Below are 17,854 nucleotides of genomic sequence, written 5' to 3' on the forward strand. Positions count from 1 at the left end.
GACAGTCAAGTGACTGAAAATGACTAGGGCTTCCTCTGTATCTCACACTCCCTCTCACAGCCATCAATGGGGCAAGCTGCGAAGCCAGATTAGATTAGTGATTACAGAGAGGACCTAGCCAACATATATTTAACCCTAGTCCCTTCCCATCACGGGCCTATAGGTTAAGGCCTATACTGTAGTCCACACTAATCAATACAGATATCCAAGCCCAAATAAATAGATCACTTAACTGATTAAGTTGACTTACATATGCACTTCTCTGGATCATGAATTAGCCCGTTTTTATTAAAATCAAAAACTGCAATTGATTGAAGCCCACAAAAATTAATAATTCTTACATTGATGACATTATTAAAAGTTTTCAATCACATGCTACAATTGGCTTTCGGATAATAATATATACTGTTAAAGCAGATGAATACTACCATATTGAGTACTGTTGTGATGCAGTCAAGGATAAAAAGAATTCTCGGGGATGGGCAAGAAAATTTATATATGTTAAAATATTATTTATAATTGCATATTCATTGAACCTTCAAAGAAAGAACAACCCATACGAAACCAATATTCTAATTTCTAACAAAAGTCACATAATTCCAACACAATGGTTTACAGTGAAGTGACGGATTCAGGATTTTTAGATCGTGGGGACAAATAATATAAATAATATATTTCTTGGTCCCTCACTTATATACTTGAATCTAAAATGGTTCCTAATAATTTCTTTTTCTTCCCCAACAAATATAATTTTGTTTGATTTAAAATAGTGCACCTGGTGTCATAATGTTTATTTGACATTTTTATTTATTAATAACCGGTCTATATAAGCGCAAACGTGGACTTTTTACATCAAATTTAGTCCTTGATAAATTTCTTTCATCAAATTTAGTCCTTCTCTTCATAATCATCTTAAAATCCAGAAATTCATCACAAAACCCACAAATTCCCCTTCAACCTTTTCCTTCTCCTTTTCCCACTCTCAACCAACAAAACTCCACACCCAACACCACCAAATCCCGCACCCAAAAAAAAAGGAGTGTTAAAAATTAAGGAGTTTTGAGTAGGAGAGGAAATTCTTTTTCTATAATAGAAAGAATAGTAAAGTTGGATAAATGTGTTCCAATCTATTATCTTTTGGATATTTGACTTGTTGAAAAAGTAAAGAAGTATAAAGAAGTGAGAGAAAACTTTGTTAAGGACGTGAGGTCAAATGCAAGAAATACAAAGAAGTCAGATAAAAAAGTTGAAGAGATTTAACTTTTAGTTGCATTGGAAGTAAAATAGTGTAGCTATGGGGGCATTTAGTTTTTGGTGGGGGTAATTGAATATTTTATATTAAAAATAGAAGGGTATTGGGAAGAATTTTGCTCAAGGACGTGGGGTCAAATGCCCCACCCACTTAACACGTGGGTCCGTCACTGATGGTATATATATAAGCTCATAATGAATTAATGATCACTCTATAACCACTTAACCAGAGTCATATAACCCCAGAAGGACACCGGCCACCACCCCACCACCGCTATCATAATCCACAACCATGTCTTGTGATTTTTCTTCATTGGAATCCATTCAACACTTTCTGCTGCTTGAGCTTGAACACGATAATTCCCACGCTCTACATGCAGATTGGAATCCATCCAACAACGAAACCTTTGATTCACTTTCTCATAATCCATCTCCGATCCCAGAGCGCGACTCTAAATAAATAACTTGGATAGTGTTGTTACTGCCGTGAAGAAATCATCCGGGTGCAAAAAGGGTTCCTCTGCGGCCGCGCGTGACTCACACGCACCACCATTCGAATGGAAGCGTTATAGGGGCGTGAGGCGTAGGCCGTGGGGGAAGTTTGCAGGGGAGATAAGAGATCCAAAGAAAAAGGGTGCTAGAGTTTGGCTCGGAATTTATGAGACTGAAGAGGAAGCGGCTCTAGCTTATGATAGAGCTGCTTTCAAGATGAGTGGTAGAAAAGCCAAGCTCAACTTTCCCCACCTCATTGGCTCTGATTCTCCTTTGGAGTCGGCCAGTGAGGTGGTGGCTTTGAAGCAAAACATGTCGGAACCTGCGTCGCCAGCTTCATCGGCTAATTCTCAGGATGGTTCTGAGTACTCACCAGGGTCAAAGAAGAGGAAGAACCTAGTTGGTGTATTGAATAGGTTAGCCAAGCATAGAAGGCAAGTGCAGGTGTTTGATATTGGTTCAAGCGCAAATGATGATGCCAATGTTGATCAATGGTTGGATAATTTATCCACTGATGGTAATCTGGTGCTCATAAGCTTCGAATGAGTTGAATCGGTGAATCTTGTAGTATTGTTTGTTTGCAAGGAGTTTTTTAATTATTTTTCATACACCACTTTTGATGAATTTGAAAGGGTGATGTTTCTCATGATCAATAACACTTACATTAGATTCCTGAAGAATTGTCTTAACTTTTTTCTGTTTTCTAGATAAAATCCTAAATATTTCTATTATAATTTCGATAATATTGTTAAAAATACTCTAACCAAAGATTAAGAAATATTTTCCACTACAAATATCATTTTTTTGGTTGATGTGTTTATAATTAAGTAAATAGTTAAATAAAGGTAAAATATTTCATAGGCTGAAAATATAAAACAACGAATGATAAATGTATTATTATTATTTTATAGTTCAAAAAAAAATTGTATTATTTCAAAGAATAATTTTTATTTCATTTGACCCAAGCTAGGACTGCACTACGAGCGACATCCAAAGTCCTTGCCCCTTCCCGATCGACCAGAAGGAAAATGGATTAGAGAATCAAACAACTATGAATTGTGAGATGCTGGTCATTGTTGGCGGATTTGGAGTGGAGTAAGACCCTCTACCACAACACGAACTCGGCTAGAAAGCCATGACCCCCTAATATGGTCTTCATGTTTAACAATCACGATTCTGGACAAATCAATCGTGATCATGAGGACCCCATCAAATCGATGCAAGGATCACCAATGTTGTAGTAACTTAGGTGCTTGTTGACTAGGGGAGTTCGGCTTGCATCCAATTCTACCCTTGTTTTCTAAAGATGGGGTTAAGAAATAAGGATCACATTCCTTTTGGTTATCATATGATCGGATTAAGGAGGTTCATATCAACCCCCTGGGTATTACGAATCCCGCTCGACTCTCGAAGACCGGTACAACTCCAAGACAATAAGTTGCAAGTTCCTAGTAGTTGATTGCTCAAGTCCGTACAACGCAATCATAGGTCGACCTTTACTAAACATGTTAGATGTTTGTATATATACTAAAGGCTCATGCTCAAATTCTTCAAGGATAATGTTGAGATCATCTCAGTCCAAGGATACCATTAGGCAGCTTGGACATGTTACAGGATGAGCCGCCAAATAACATAAGGCTAACGAAAGCGATAAAAAACAAGAAAAAACTAAAGTAGACTGGGAGTGGGTATAATCAACCTTGATCCCACATTGGCTCTGTGAATGATGAAGTCGACCTCTTACGCTTGTAGCTGCATGAGAAGACGAACAAGGTCCAAATTAGAGAAACTCCTGACAAGTATACCTAGTTTGTCTCATGGTTGTGTACGTATGGCAAAGACTAGTTGTTCTAATTCCTTAAAGCCAACATGAACTTGTTCACTTGGACATCCAGACACGCTTGAGATCGACAAGAACTTTTGTTACCATAGACTATCAATCGATCTGAAGTATAAACTAAAAACAAAGAGTTATCTCTTGAATATCGTATCACCTTTTGAAAGATCTTCTTTGAAACAAGTACAACAACGGGAAAAAACATTTAATGCGAGACATATGACCGTTGTACTCTGCAGAAGGATGGACAATCAAGTATCGAAGATCTTCAAGCCATCCATATGAAGAAATATATAAATTAGCAAAAAAAAAAAAGAAGAAATATATAAAGAAGACTTCACGACCGAATAAGATAAGAACTTCATCTATCTACTAAGCATTCAAGCCAAAAGCCAAATAGTCAAAAGCAAGATTTTCATTCAGATTCAAATTCAGAGCATCTAATCGTCAAAAATCCTCTCTGAAATACTCTTGAGCCTATTAGTGTCAAATACATACACTTGCATAAGAGTAACCCGATCTTAAACTATCTACATCACTTTTTAAGAAGAGATTCAAAGTAGAACAAAAATCATTTTGGATTTGGGAGGAATTATGTCTAATACTAGGAGGAGTCATGCATAATACTTGTAAAGAGATCAAGTCATGTCGAATACTAGGAGAAGTCCTGTAGAATACTTGTTGGTAGAAGTCATGTTGAATAATAGGAGAAGTCATGTTTAATACTTGTTCAGCGGAAATCTTTGTGGATTTCGAGGTCTGGACGTAGCCCGCCGATATTTGGTGAACCATGATAAAAATCTCTTGTGTTGCTCTTGCTTATTTATGTTCTTTATCGTTGAAAACGCTTTAACTAATCCACTGCAAAAAACTCTTTTCGAAAACAATTTAAAACTTATATCTTTTACAAATTAAGCTTTAAAAATGTTATTTTATAAGACACAATTTAAACCCCTTCCTTGTGTCATTCCTATTTCTATCATAATGCACCAACAAGACATAGTCACAAGTGGTCACAATACACAACCATCAATCAAAATTCCAGGGCACATAAAGTTTCAACCAAATAGAGGAAAGAGCACAATAAAAGAGATGCGCTTAAAGTGGTGGTCCAATTTCATTTTTGGGGGATAAGACAAAATGTCTTCTTTTCCACAATATCTTCACTCTCTGATAAGTCATCCAACCTATCCTCCGACAATTTTAATCAAATCTAGAACACCATCTTCAATCTCTCTTACTTGAAGCTGTTGCACTTCCTCCTTCATCTCCTTAATTTTGATTGGAACATCACCAAATCTTCTCTTAGCCCAACGGGCCAAATCATCTAGACAATTTTTTCTTTATTATATGGGCCCAAAAAACGACCAACATTCCTCAAACCTTTGAGTAATAATAATAATAATAAGGCTTAAATGCATTTTTGGATCCTCATGTTTTAACTTTTTGCGATTGTCAACCCTTATCTTTTTTTTCTACGAATGGGAACCCTATTCTTTCAAAACGCTGCACCGTTTACCCTTCCGTCCAAATCCATCAAAAACTTGACGGAACACGCTGATATGGCCTTCCACGTGGATAAGAGGGGATTTAAAATAAAGGCTTAAATGCACTTTTGGACCCTCAAATTTACATTTTTTGCGATTGTTGACCCTGATCTTATTTTTAGTTTGAATGGAGACCCTAATCTTTCAAAACGTTGCACCATTTACCCTTCCGTCGGAAGGCCAGGTAAGTGGGTTCCGTCAAGTTTTTGAAGGATTTGGACGGAAGGGTAAACGGTGCAACATTTTGAAAGATTAGGGTCTCCATTCGTAGAAAAATAAGATCAGGGTCAACAATCGCAAAAAATATAAACTTTGGGGTTCAAAAGTGCATTTAAGCCTAATAATAATAATAATAATAATAATAATAATAATAATAATAATAATAATAATAATATAAAATTATTATAATATTATTATTATTAGTATCTATAAAACGCAACTTTTTTCAACTTTTGAAATTTTTCGTTAATATATGATTGTCATTTAATTTTTCAACTAAATAATATTTAATTGGCTTAATCCAGTTTTTGGTCCCCATCCTTTGTCATAAATATGGCTTTAGTCCCTCGCCGGAGCAAAGGTGGGGGTAGGTCCCCAGTTTTTGGTAAAATAATTGGCTTTGGTCCTTCCGGCCGATTGGGTCAACGCCGGAGCTCCGGGAATCTCATGTGGCATTGCTACGTCATTTAATGAGTCCACGTGGATTTTTTTTTTCTTTTTCATTTAAAAAAAATTAAAACACAAATTATTAAATTAGTTAACAACATCATCAACTTTATTTTTTTTTTTGAGGTTAGCAGCCAACATTTCAAAAAAAAAAAAGGTTAGCAGCCAAGAGAAATTAACATATTGCACAATGAGAACTAAAACAACAAAGACGAAACACGAGATCAAATAAAGTTCACATTGCAATTACTCAGAATACAAGGAAGCAAAACTTGCTTAAAAAATTCCCTTATAAATGTTGGTACCAAATTGCATTCTCTATATGAGATCCTAGATTATTTCTAAACAATCCACAATTAGCATTTCCCTGTATGCACAAACCCGATCTCAAGCACCCAAAATTCCCAGAATATCCTCATCCCTGAACAAAAGAAACTCTTTGTCATCGAGCTTGATTTGGGAGCCCCCGTACGCCGGCAAGAGCACCTGATCGCCGGGAGGCCGTTCCTGTTGTCGACGTCGTGGTGAATAAACCGCTTCGCCCGAAGTTTCTGTCAAGGAGCTGCTGGATCTCATGCCGGAGCTTCGCCTCGCCGCCAAATCTGAATCCAAATAAGAAAAACCCAGATCTGGTCAATTCCGGGCCATCCATCGTAGCCACGCGCGGAGTAGAGGCCGGCGGCGCAGGAGAGGTGGCTAGGGTTTCAGAGGAAAAAAGAAGAAGAAGAAGCAGAGAAACCTAGTAACAGAAGCAGAGAGAGAGCGTGAAAAAGAAAGAAAGAAAGGGAAGATGGGTTTGGGGGTCGTGGTGTGGTTGGTGTTGTGTGAAGAATCAGTGGCGAAGATGAGGTTGGGGTTGGGGATGGAGTGTCCATAAATTTCTGGGTTTGAGAGTGAAAAGAAGAAGATGAGTAAGGATGATGGTGATGATGATGAAGAAGAATCTGGGTGAGGATTTTAATTAATTAAAAAGGAGGTTAATTGGTGAGAGTTAATTAATGTTTAATTTTTGTGATTTGATTTAATTTTAATTTAATGAAAAAAGAAAAAAAAATCCAGCGAGGTTCACTAATTGACGTGGCAAGGGCCACGTCAGCTGGCGGAGCTCCGGCGTTGACCCAACCGGCCAGAAGGACTAAAGCCAACTATTTTGCCAAAAACTGGGGACCTGCCCCCACCTTTGCTCCGGCGAGGGACCAAAGCCATATTTATGACAAAAGATGGGGACCAAAAACTGGATTAAGCCTAGCCTATTTAATTTATATGTATGAGAATATACCTTGGAAGTCATTCCAAATATTGCATAGTATTGACAGCAAAGCCGATTGTTTATCGAAGAGATGAAGGGATAGGTTGATTCCTGTGTTGTGTGTTTTAGCGTGAGAAAGGCTGAAGTGGAATTGCTTGTTTGTGTATCTAGTTTGTGTTGATTCCTGTTTGGTTGTTTTTTTTTTAAAAAGAAGCCATGGGGGTGGATCTGTTTTTTGTTTGTTTTTGGAATACAATCTAGAGGTTGGAATGGGGTTTGGATACTTGTTGATTTGAGCTGTTTTGGAAAGGTGCTGCTACTGTCATGAGTTTCAAAATACTGGTTTATCGGTCTGCTTGGTATAAAAACAAATATGGGGCGGTAGATTTGATTTTTGGGAATGCAATTTAGAGGTTGGAAAGGAGTTTGGACGTGTAATGAATCGAGTGCATGGCTTTGGAAATGTGATGGTACTGGCAGGAATTGCAAATTGCTGGTATCTAATGTAGGCTAGGAGAACTAGCATATGCTTTTAAGTTTTGTGGTGGGATGTAATGTAATTCTTGTGGACTTATTGTTTGAGGCATCGTAGAGTGTAAGTACTTTTTTTTCTTTCATTAGATTTTTTCCACTGAATTTTCTTAGTAAAGTTTTAACGAGGCTCGCTTCTCTTGAGTGTCCTCTAGGAGGGATTCAGTTTATTGTGACATCGTCCTAATCCATGAGAGGTTTGTTTTCATGGTTCGTTACCTTTCATCAATAAGATTTGTTATGTTTTTAAAAATTTATATGTATGAGAAGTATTATAATTAATAGTTAATAATGTAAAATCCATGATAAAAAAAATCCATAATATAAAGATTCTTCAATAAATAGTTAGTATTGTCAAGTCCAAGATAAAAAAAATGTATAGAAAAAGTCTTAATTTGAAAATGCACATTCCTTCCAAGAAGTTTATTATGAAAGTAAGGCTGCACTTTTGGTCCTCACTTTGATCAATCGTGTGATTTTGATCCTTAACAAAATAATATTACCATTTTATGTCTCTTACGTTAATTGTCGTTTGCACTTTTGGCTTTCAATCCATTTTCATCAGCCATTTAACGGTTTCTGCTTAAAAAGTTAATTAAAAATGGGGAAAAAAATATGAACTCAGCAACCTTCATCATCTTCGTCTCGTTCTTCATCATCTTCATCATTTTTCCATAAAATCAAAATTTTGCTTAAAATCTAGAATATCCAAACTTCATCTTCTACCCACAAACTCAAACTCATATTCACGTTCTTCCCAGCAACACACCAATATCAAATTCAACAACAAATTAAGAATTACAAAAACAAGAGAAATTCCAAAAATAAAAAGCCACATGCTCCTTTTCCTCTCACCCAAACCGCAATAGTCCTCATCATCAATCAAGCCAAATCCAATAACCGTGTTCAACCCCAAACCAGAACTATACTCAGCCAAAGTCGTAACTAGGAAATCTGAAGGCGAAACATTAAGAACTCACCTTTAAGGTTGATACCTCTTCGTTTATTTGCTCGGTGGTCATCTCTCTTATTTCCTTCAATTTCGCTTCCCTTTTTGCCATCATCACCATCATAGCGGTGCGTTTCGTTGGGGGATTGGAGCACGCGATAGAGTGATGGAGCTGAATGCCACTGAGGGAAGATTTGAATGGAAATGGTTTTGGGAGAAAGCGCGCAAATGTGGAAGAAGAAGGAGAGGACGTTGAGTTTGCGCATCACCACTCGTGCCACGTTCCTTGACGGAGTCCCTTCCACCAATCTCACCACCACCGCACACCCCAGATCCACCATCAAGCTAACCCTGCACCAAATTGAAACACCATCAAGCTAACCCCCGGATCCAACTTTCTTAACTACAAAAAATCAAAGGCACCATGAATCAGATATGTTCCTTCAACCAAGAATCAAAGCCTCTACAGTCACCAACCATGTAACCGTGGCCAGACCTTCGTCTCCTCCATCAGCCACCGTGCCATCCTCCCCTTGACGGGGGGTTTTATGAAGATGATGGAAAAATGGAATGAAAATGATGAATTTCTCAGTTTTTCATAAGAAGGTGATGAATGTCTCTGAAGCAATTTTTTTCAATTAATTTTTTACGAAATATTCTATTAAATTGTGGATGGAAATGAACGTTAAATCAAAAGTGCAAACGGTACTGTAGGTAACGTAGAGGACGTAAAGTGCTAATGTTTTTTGTTAAGGACCAAAATCGAATGATTGAACAAAGTGGGGACCAAAGTGCAGTTAAGCCTTAAAATAATGGGGGAACAAAACAATAAAATAAAGTGTATAAGGACAACAAATTAAAACACATCTTTTTTAGGTCATTTGGCCACCAGTCTCCACGGAAGAAAGGGGCCTCACGTGACTAATCTGGCTCGGGATACAATAATGATGTCCCTGGCGACAAAGGTATTATTTTGACCTCAGAGGGGATCGAACTCGGGCTAGGAGCCTAGGTGAAACCCCTTAAGGAAATGCACATTCACCACTTGTGGTTATTAAAACGCATCTAAATACATAAACTAAAAATATATTAAAACTAATAAAAAAATTATAAAAAATAAATAAATTAATTAATACGAAAAATGGAAAATTAAATAAAATATTAAATCATAATTTTTTAAAAGTAAAACATTAACTACATAATGTTTTGCCAATTAAATTTCTGCTTACGTGTATATTAGATGCGTGTATATATAATAGTAGCTAGTGATTAGCTGATACTTCATTAACCTCCCTCACTCACCACCATCACACAAATCCTTAGCAATGGCCCAACACAGTTTTCTTCTCATCTACTTACTATGCTTTGTTCTTGCACCCACAATTCCATTTTTATGTGATGCTGGCAATGACAATGGAGATCATAAACTTTACATCGTATACATGGGTTCACTTCCTGATGAGAGAGATTCTTCTAATTATAATTCCCCAACCTCTCACCACCTCAGCATGTTGCAACAGGTTGTGGGTGGAAGCGACGTGACAAAGCACCATGTTATAAGCTACAATAGGAGCTTCAATGGTTTTGCAGCGAAACTCAGTGAAAAACAAAAGGAAAATATCGTTGCCATGGATGGTGTTGTTTCGGTTTTTCCGAGCAAAACTCTTCAGATTCAAACTACAAGATCATGGGACTTTTTGGGGCTTCGGGAATCGGTTAAAAGACAAACCAAAGAAGAGAGTGATTTGGTGATTGGAGTTATCGACACCGGAATCTGGCCAGAATTAGATAGTTTCTCTGACCAAGGTGGTATGCTTTACCATTTTATTTAATATTTTCTATTATTTGAATTGTGACAATTATGATATGATTTTAATCACATTTCATAGCACATCTCATCTTTGTCGATCAATTTAGTTTGGCTAGGAATACTTTCATTTTTGCCAATTGAGTTTGGATGGAAGAAGTTCCATCCAATTTGTTACCTTTGATTTGTTCTAATGTACCAGTTTCTAAGCCTCTTATGATTTTATATATTACAATTTTTCCTATAAAAAGACACTATATATATATATATATTACATATCATATTTTTATATATCATTCAGTTATTATCAAATTACATCATATACGTAACCAAAAAAAAAATTACATCATATACCATATTAATTATATCATATTAATTGTATCTCTCTCTCCTCTTAATTTTTCTACATCAATTGAGTGCCTACCAAAATTTTTTACATTTTCCTCGTAATTATTTTATGATTTATTTCTGTTTTATGTTTTTCAGGTGTTGGTCCTATTCCAGCGAAGTGGAAGGGTCATTGCAAAGGTGGTGCAAACTTCACTTGCAACAATAAGATCATTGGGGCACGAGCCTATAGCTCTCCCCCAAACGTTACCGCAACTAATGATAACACTGTAAGAGACATCGAAGGGCACGGATCTCACACTGCATCAACGGCAGCTGGAAACACAGTCATTGGTGCAAGCTTTTACGGACTCGCACAAGGCACCGCAAGAGGTGCAGTTCCATCTGCAAGGATAGCTGCATACAAAGTATGCTACCCAAACCACGGCTGCGACGACGCTAATATTTTAGCAGCTTTCGATGATGCCATCGCTGATGGCGTCAACATCTTGAGTGTCTCACTCGGGACTAACTATTGTGTTGACTTATTAAGCGACACCGTCGCAATCGGTTCCTTCCATGCCATGGAGAGAGGGATTCTCACATTGCAGGCTGCAGGAAACTCTGGTCCTGCTTCACCCTCTATTTGTAGTGTGGCGCCGTGGTTGTTGACCGTCGCCGCCAGCACCATTGATCGCCAATTCATTGACAAGGTGAATTGTCTCATTCAGTTAGTTATTGTAATTAGTTATGCTAAATTTGTCGTATTTTTTCTTTCTTATTAATTTTTTCTGGTTGCGTGTGGTGAAGGTCCTTCTCGGGAATGGGATGACATTGATTGGAAGGTCCGTGAATGCCGTCGTTTCAAATGGGACAAAGTTTCCTATTGCTAAGTGGAATGCAAGTGATGAAAGGTGCAAGGGATTTTCTGACTTGTGTCAATGTCTAGGAAGCGAGAGCGTGAAGGGAAAGGTGGTTTTATGCGAAGGCAGGATGCATGATGAAGCGGCTTATTTAGACGGTGCAGTTGGTTCAATCACTGAGGATTTAACAAACCCGGACAATGACGTGTCTTTTGTCACTTATTTTCCTTCAGTGAACCTAAATCCAAAAGACTACGCTATTGTCCAAAACTACACAAATTCAGCAAAAAATCCTAAAGCTGAGATATTGAAGAGTGAGATTTTCAAAGATCGCAGCGCTCCAAAGGTTGTTAGCTTCTCATCCCGTGGGCCAAATCCCTTGATTCCGGAGATCATGAAACCGGATGTGAGTGCCCCCGGGGTGGATATCTTGGCTGCGTGGTCACCTGAAGCGGCACCCTCAGAATATTCAAGTGATAAGAGAAAGGTAAGGTACAATGTGGTGTCTGGAACATCAATGGCATGTCCTCATGTTGCTGGAGTAGCCGCGTATGTGAAATCATTTCACCCGGATTGGTCACCGGCGACTATTAAATCCGCAATCATGACTACATCAGATCCCTTGAATGGGAATTATAATATGATTGGTGAGTTCTCTTATGGAGCTGGGAATGTCAATCCTGTAAAAGCTATTGACCCTGGGCTTGTATATGACATTTCTAAGAAAGACTATGTCAAAATGCTTTGCAACTATGGTTATAGTGCTAAGAAAGTTAAGATTGTTGCTGGAGATCATTCAGCTAGTTGTCATGGAGTGGCACACAATAGAAGCTTGGTGAAAGATTTAAACTACCCTGCAATAACAGTAAATGTTGAGCCTTTAAAGCCTTACATTATCAAGGTTAAGAGAATAGTGATGAATGTTGGCTTTCCTCCCAACTCGACCTACAAGGCTACTATCTCGCCGAATCCGAAAATGAACATCACAGTGGAGCCTGAAGTTCTGAGGTTCAAATCGTTGCATGAGAAACATTCTTTTGTTGTCACTGTTGCTGGAGGAGGATTGCAAAGAGATAGTGCAATTTCCTCATCACTTGTGTGGTCAGATGGCAAACATAATGTGAAGAGTCCAATTATTGTGCTTGTCTCCTAGAACATGTTGATTATGGCATTGTGAAATCTGGAATGAATTATTATCATGTAGGCCTGAAATATAAACATACTAAAGAAATATATTGAAACATTCGCTACAGAATAAGGTTCTGGTACCAATTAAAAGAGTATATTTTATTAGTTATGAAAATCTTGTATTGTATTTGCATGAATTGGGTACTAACTACAGCAAAAGAAGCTTTTCTCAAAATAAATGGTGGTTTGATTAATAATTAGATTTATGTGTGTGTGGATGCAAGGATCAAATTCACAACCTCACGCATGATATCGTTGCGGGTAGAAGTTGTTTGTATCAGAGTGTACAATGAAAAGTTTGGAACACAAAAACTTTTAAGGCCACCAGTAAGAGGAACAACTCTAAATTCACTCAGAAACCAAATGGAGAAAACTTTTACATAAATTTGGTACTAAGTTAGGAAGATATAAGATGAATATGTACATGTATTTGGTTCATCTATGTGCTAAGATCCTGATACAATTGAAGGATTTATGATTTCCAATCCCCTTTCCGATCTTGGTAATATCTCTATTGAACTACCTTGATAATCATATCAGGATACATGTATTCCCAGGAGTTGCTACTTGCTATATATTTATAGTGAAGTTAGTGTTGTATTGAACATGGATTGATAATGATTATCCTTAGTGCAGGAAAACTGAAAATGATAAGAATGGACCATGACGAAAATGTTGGGAGACTGAGGGAGCCCAAAGAATAAGACCATGCACCAATGGGCCAACACCGAAGACCACCAAGAAATTCGGACACCACATCTATAATAGCATTTTAGAGATAACTACCCAAAGTAGATTTTAATTATAATATAATAAATCGATTATATTAATAAAAAGATGGACAACAATTGTATTTTCTCCCTCATACTAACAGTTTTTTTATTTTTCTTGGTTTGTAGATGATATAAGAAGAAGTTGAAAATCATGTGTTTTCTGGAGCGTGAGGCATGGGTCTTGGGCGAAGGCTCAGGTCATATATATGTTTCTTCTAGACGGGAGGGCACTGCATTAGGCTGACTTCACAGAGTAACGGATCAACTCCGGCTCTTGACTGTGGAGGAGTGATAGCAGGTTTCGCCGCTGCGCTTCCAGCCCGATTGAACCATCACGTTTTTTGTCCTGTTTTTAAATTATGGATGAAATGTTGTTCTATAACTTCCAGTTACATTGATATATGGTCGAAGACAAATTGGCATGATTGATGTAGTTTCTGGATGTTGTTTCAGGGTTATGATCTTGTCACTGGTTACCTCAAGAACACACTCAGATTGACTAGTTCTCTAAAGCAATTTTAATAAATTAGTGCTGGAATATCAGATTAAACTACTTTGACATCTTTCAGGGTATTGTCATATCAGATTCTCCGGGCATTGAAAGCATTAATTCTCCTCATTCTTAGTGCTGGAATTCATATGGTAACAAAATTATGATTTTTGAGTCTGAAATTCATCATCATGGGTTTTCATTTTATTCAAGTTTACATTATTTTGCAGAACATGGTTCCCCATAACTTTACTGAGTTAATTGATGAGCTGACTTATCAATTAAACCACAACCTGCTTCTTTCACTATATCAGAAACAACATCCCAAGTTCCCAACCCATTTTTTGCATTAGGTTATTTATCTTGTGATAGAAAGTGGTAGAAAACTAGTAGTCATTTTTCTACAACATAAGTTAAGATCAGTTCAGTTCTTTTTAGTATCCCATTTAGCAGGCTCGTTTATTCCTTCGTGATAATAATTCTAGTACCTAAACTAAACCAAACTCAGGCTAGCCAATAGCTGTAATGGCTCTAGTCTATCTTTTTACCATTGGGAAACAGAAGAATCCTCCTTTGGAAATGCATACTTTTTTACCTAAGACTTCTAACACAACACGTTGCTAACATTGGGCTATTCAATGCCAAGTTATGTGACTTTACTTTGGTCTTTTCAGCCTCCGTGATTGGAATCCAATGGCACTCGTAGCATCTTAGTAGTTTCCTTGAACAAAAACTGCATTTAACTAAAGAATGCCATGGATAACTTCAGATCAAATAATGCCATTTTGCTGATAGAATGTTGCAAAATCAACTAAAGTTGAATCACAGAATGACTGGATAATATTAGGAACAACAACTATCCCTTAATACCACTCCATGATTAGTTGATAATAATTGGCACTACCAGTAGTCTCCGCAAGAGCAGAAGCCATCACAAAAGTGATGGAAGCGATTGGTATCTCTAACTATTATTTCTCTCTTCACTATCAGTGACACATATTTCATTGCTGAGTGGCAATCACCACAAACTCTAATGTTCTTCATAATGCGAATGGTGGATCCTGGGGAAGTATTCAGAAGAGCAAAAGCAAGAGCCAGCTTCTCACTATGATACTGCAAATTCAACTCCTTCTCGTGTTGGTCCACAAACAGAAGCACATGTCTAGTGTCAGGAACATAGCCAATCTCTTTAATTTCCTGATTTAGCTTCTCCCACATTTTAATGATCTTATCTTTTTGTGGATGAGCAATGTCATTTGACACAAACACATGGACAGAGTTCTCAATCTCAACCCAACTACAAGCTGGTTCCTTCTTCAACCCACTATCTTTCATCATCTTCCGGATATTCGCAGCTTCCTTCCATCTCCCAGCAGAGGCATAAATATTGGCAAGCAACACATGTGCCCCTGAATAGAAAGGATCAAGCTCAAAAACCTTTTGAGCAGCATAAGCACCCATTTCAATTTTTTTATGCATCCAAGAAGCACCAAGCAGAGCTCCCCAGATAGCTGCAGTGGGTTCAATCAGCATTCCCTCTATGAAACTCATAGCTCGATCAAGAAGGCCAGCTCGACCGAGAAGATCAACAATTTTCGCGTAATGTGAAACTTTAGGTTCAACACCAAACTGCCTCATCAATTGAAAATATCGTTCACCCTCATCCAAGAGTCCAGCATGGCTACAAGCAGTAAGAAGAGACAAGAATGTTATGTCATTGGGTTCAATCCCATCCCTTAGCATCTGTTTGAAAAGCACCACAGCTTCCTTTCCAAACCCATGTTGAGCATAACCAATCAGCATGGAATTGCAAGAAACGACATCAACCTTCACCAACCGATCAAAAACCTTCCTCGCATCCGAAATGCTACCTGACTTTGCATACATGTGAAGAAGGGTGTTCCCCACATAACCAACCAGCTTCCTCCCTGACTTTAACATGTGTCCATGAAGCCATTTCCCTTGCTCCAAAGACCCGACGCTGGAAGCGGAACACAAAAGAGCGGAATAGGTGAACTCTGTCACTCCATAACCTTCCCTCTGCATCTTGGCAAACAGACCAAGAGCTTCCTCTCCTCCTCCCTCACCCTTCCTCGCATACCCAGCAATCAAAGCATTCCAAGAAACCTCATTCTTCCACCTCCCCAGCTCATCAAAAACCGCCTGCGCCTCACCCAAAAACCCGCACCTCGCATACATGTCCACCAGCGAGCTCCCCACAAACACATTATCACAAAACCCGTGCTTCCAACAACACCCATGAACCTGCCTCCCATCACCATAGCTCGGTATCAACCCACAACACTTCACCAAGCTCGACAACGTGAACTCATTCGGCCTGCTCCCACTCCCACCACGGAGCATGTCCGGGAACAAGACGAGTGCGTCCACAGCGCGCTCGTTCTGAGCATACCCGGTGATCATGGAGGTCCACGTGACCGTGTCCTTGTTAGGCATTTCATCAAACACTTGGCGCGCGTGTTCCAAATCCCCGCACCTCGCGTACATGAAGAGAACTGAGTTTTGAATAACGAGATCATCTCTTACGTCGGGATTTTGTAGCAGGAAATGGGAATGTACTAGCCTTCCTTCTCTGAGCTTCCCCAACTTGGTGCATGTTTTCAATAGCCTCTGGTACAATGCTCGGTCCGGTTCGACGGCACCGCGGTCGATGAGATCCAGAACGTGAAGGCCAGTTTTACTGCGACGGAGTAGGTTCCTGTCGTCTATGATGTAATAAGACTTGTCAAGCTCAGGAACATTGTCATTGTCGTCTGAGATTGCAGTTTGCCAAAGCCTGCGAAGGGTAACAGAATGGCGTTGGACAAGTTTAACTCTTGTAGTTATAGGATACATACATACATACATAATACATGTAATTATGTATGAAACAAAAAAAAATTGATGATCAATCGAGGTTAAGAGAGACAGTTATGTGTGGGATAGGAACTTGAACAATTTAAAAATGCAGGTCTCTATTCGTGCAAAGCAACATAGCTTCGCTTAATAGATGTACCCGTAATTAAACATTTAAGGACCTAAGTCGAAATGGTTAAAGTGACTATTTTTACGATAATCTTAAAAAGACTTAATATATTATATAATATTTCAATTTTTATCTTAAAGTTATAGTTTTTTAACAGGAAATAGTTTTATAATTAAATAATTCTAACATTTCACTTACAATGAATTAAATAACTAACTCATTCAATTTATCATGTGGAAATTGTTGACGTTAGATGTGATTTAAGCAATTTTAATTTTGAGAAACATATTTTAGCAATAGCAACTGTTACAGAAATTGTCAATATTATTCTAGAAAAAATATATACATTTGGAATAAAGAATACGAAAAGTAGTATTATCAATATGTTCCTCCTTTCAACCGGCTTAGTTCTCATTATCAATTAATTTTTGTCATTGATCTTGTACATTCCACAATTTTCATTCTACCAAATGTTATTCAGTAAAAAAAAAGGCAACTAATTTTGTTTTTTGAGGCCTAAGAATTTTTTAGGGGCCTTAGGTCGTGGCCTTTTTTGTCTAAAGGTATCCACGACCCTGCCCATAATAATCAGTTTTAAAATTTGTATTTCAATAAGAATAATTAGCAACTTAGAAAAACAAAGAGATACAACCTCCAGTCACAATTATTAGCAAAAATTAGCTTTTCAGATTCATTGAATAAATAATGTATGTGGTCATTAATAATGACCACATACATTATTTATTCAATGAATCTAAAAAGCCAATTTTTGCTTATATACAATTGTGACCGGAGCTATATGCTATATATTTTTTTAATCACTTGGGGCTATGGTTTTCTGATGATGTTTTTTTGGCTTTTATATTATGTTCCTCTGTGGGTTTTGAGGGGTCGGTTG

The 17,854-nt window shown here is 37.9% G+C and overlaps 2 protein-coding genes and 1 pseudogene across 2 annotated transcripts; 2 read left to right on the top strand and 1 right to left on the bottom strand.

The window, feature by feature from the left end:
- The first annotated feature begins 1,543 nt into the window (after positions 1–1,543).
- Positions 1,544–2,289, top strand: LOC130743509 (ethylene-responsive transcription factor 2-like; annotated as a pseudogene).
- A 7,531-nt stretch (positions 2,290–9,820) lies between these two features.
- On the top strand, positions 9,821–12,886 carry LOC130748999 (subtilisin-like protease SBT4.3). Its single transcript, XM_057602250.1, has 3 exons — positions 9,821–10,328; positions 10,816–11,369; positions 11,467–12,886. Exons 1-3 carry the CDS (start codon positions 9,848–9,850, stop codon positions 12,670–12,672), a joined length of 2,241 nt encoding a protein of 746 aa, XP_057458233.1. The 5' UTR covers positions 9,821–9,847; the 3' UTR covers positions 12,673–12,886.
- Positions 12,887–14,734: 1,848 nt separating this feature from the next.
- Positions 14,735–16,975, bottom strand: LOC130749000 (pentatricopeptide repeat-containing protein At3g24000, mitochondrial). Its single transcript, XM_057602251.1, has one exon. It carries the CDS (start codon positions 16,836–16,838, stop codon positions 14,871–14,873), a length of 1,968 nt encoding a protein of 655 aa, XP_057458234.1. The 5' UTR covers positions 16,839–16,975; the 3' UTR covers positions 14,735–14,870.
- Between the last annotated feature and the right edge of the window lie 879 nt (positions 16,976–17,854).

This window comes from Lotus japonicus, chromosome 3, assembly GCF_012489685.1.
Source record: "Lotus japonicus ecotype B-129 chromosome 3, LjGifu_v1.2".
Lineage (NCBI taxonomy): Eukaryota > Viridiplantae > Streptophyta > Magnoliopsida > Fabales > Fabaceae > Lotus > Lotus japonicus.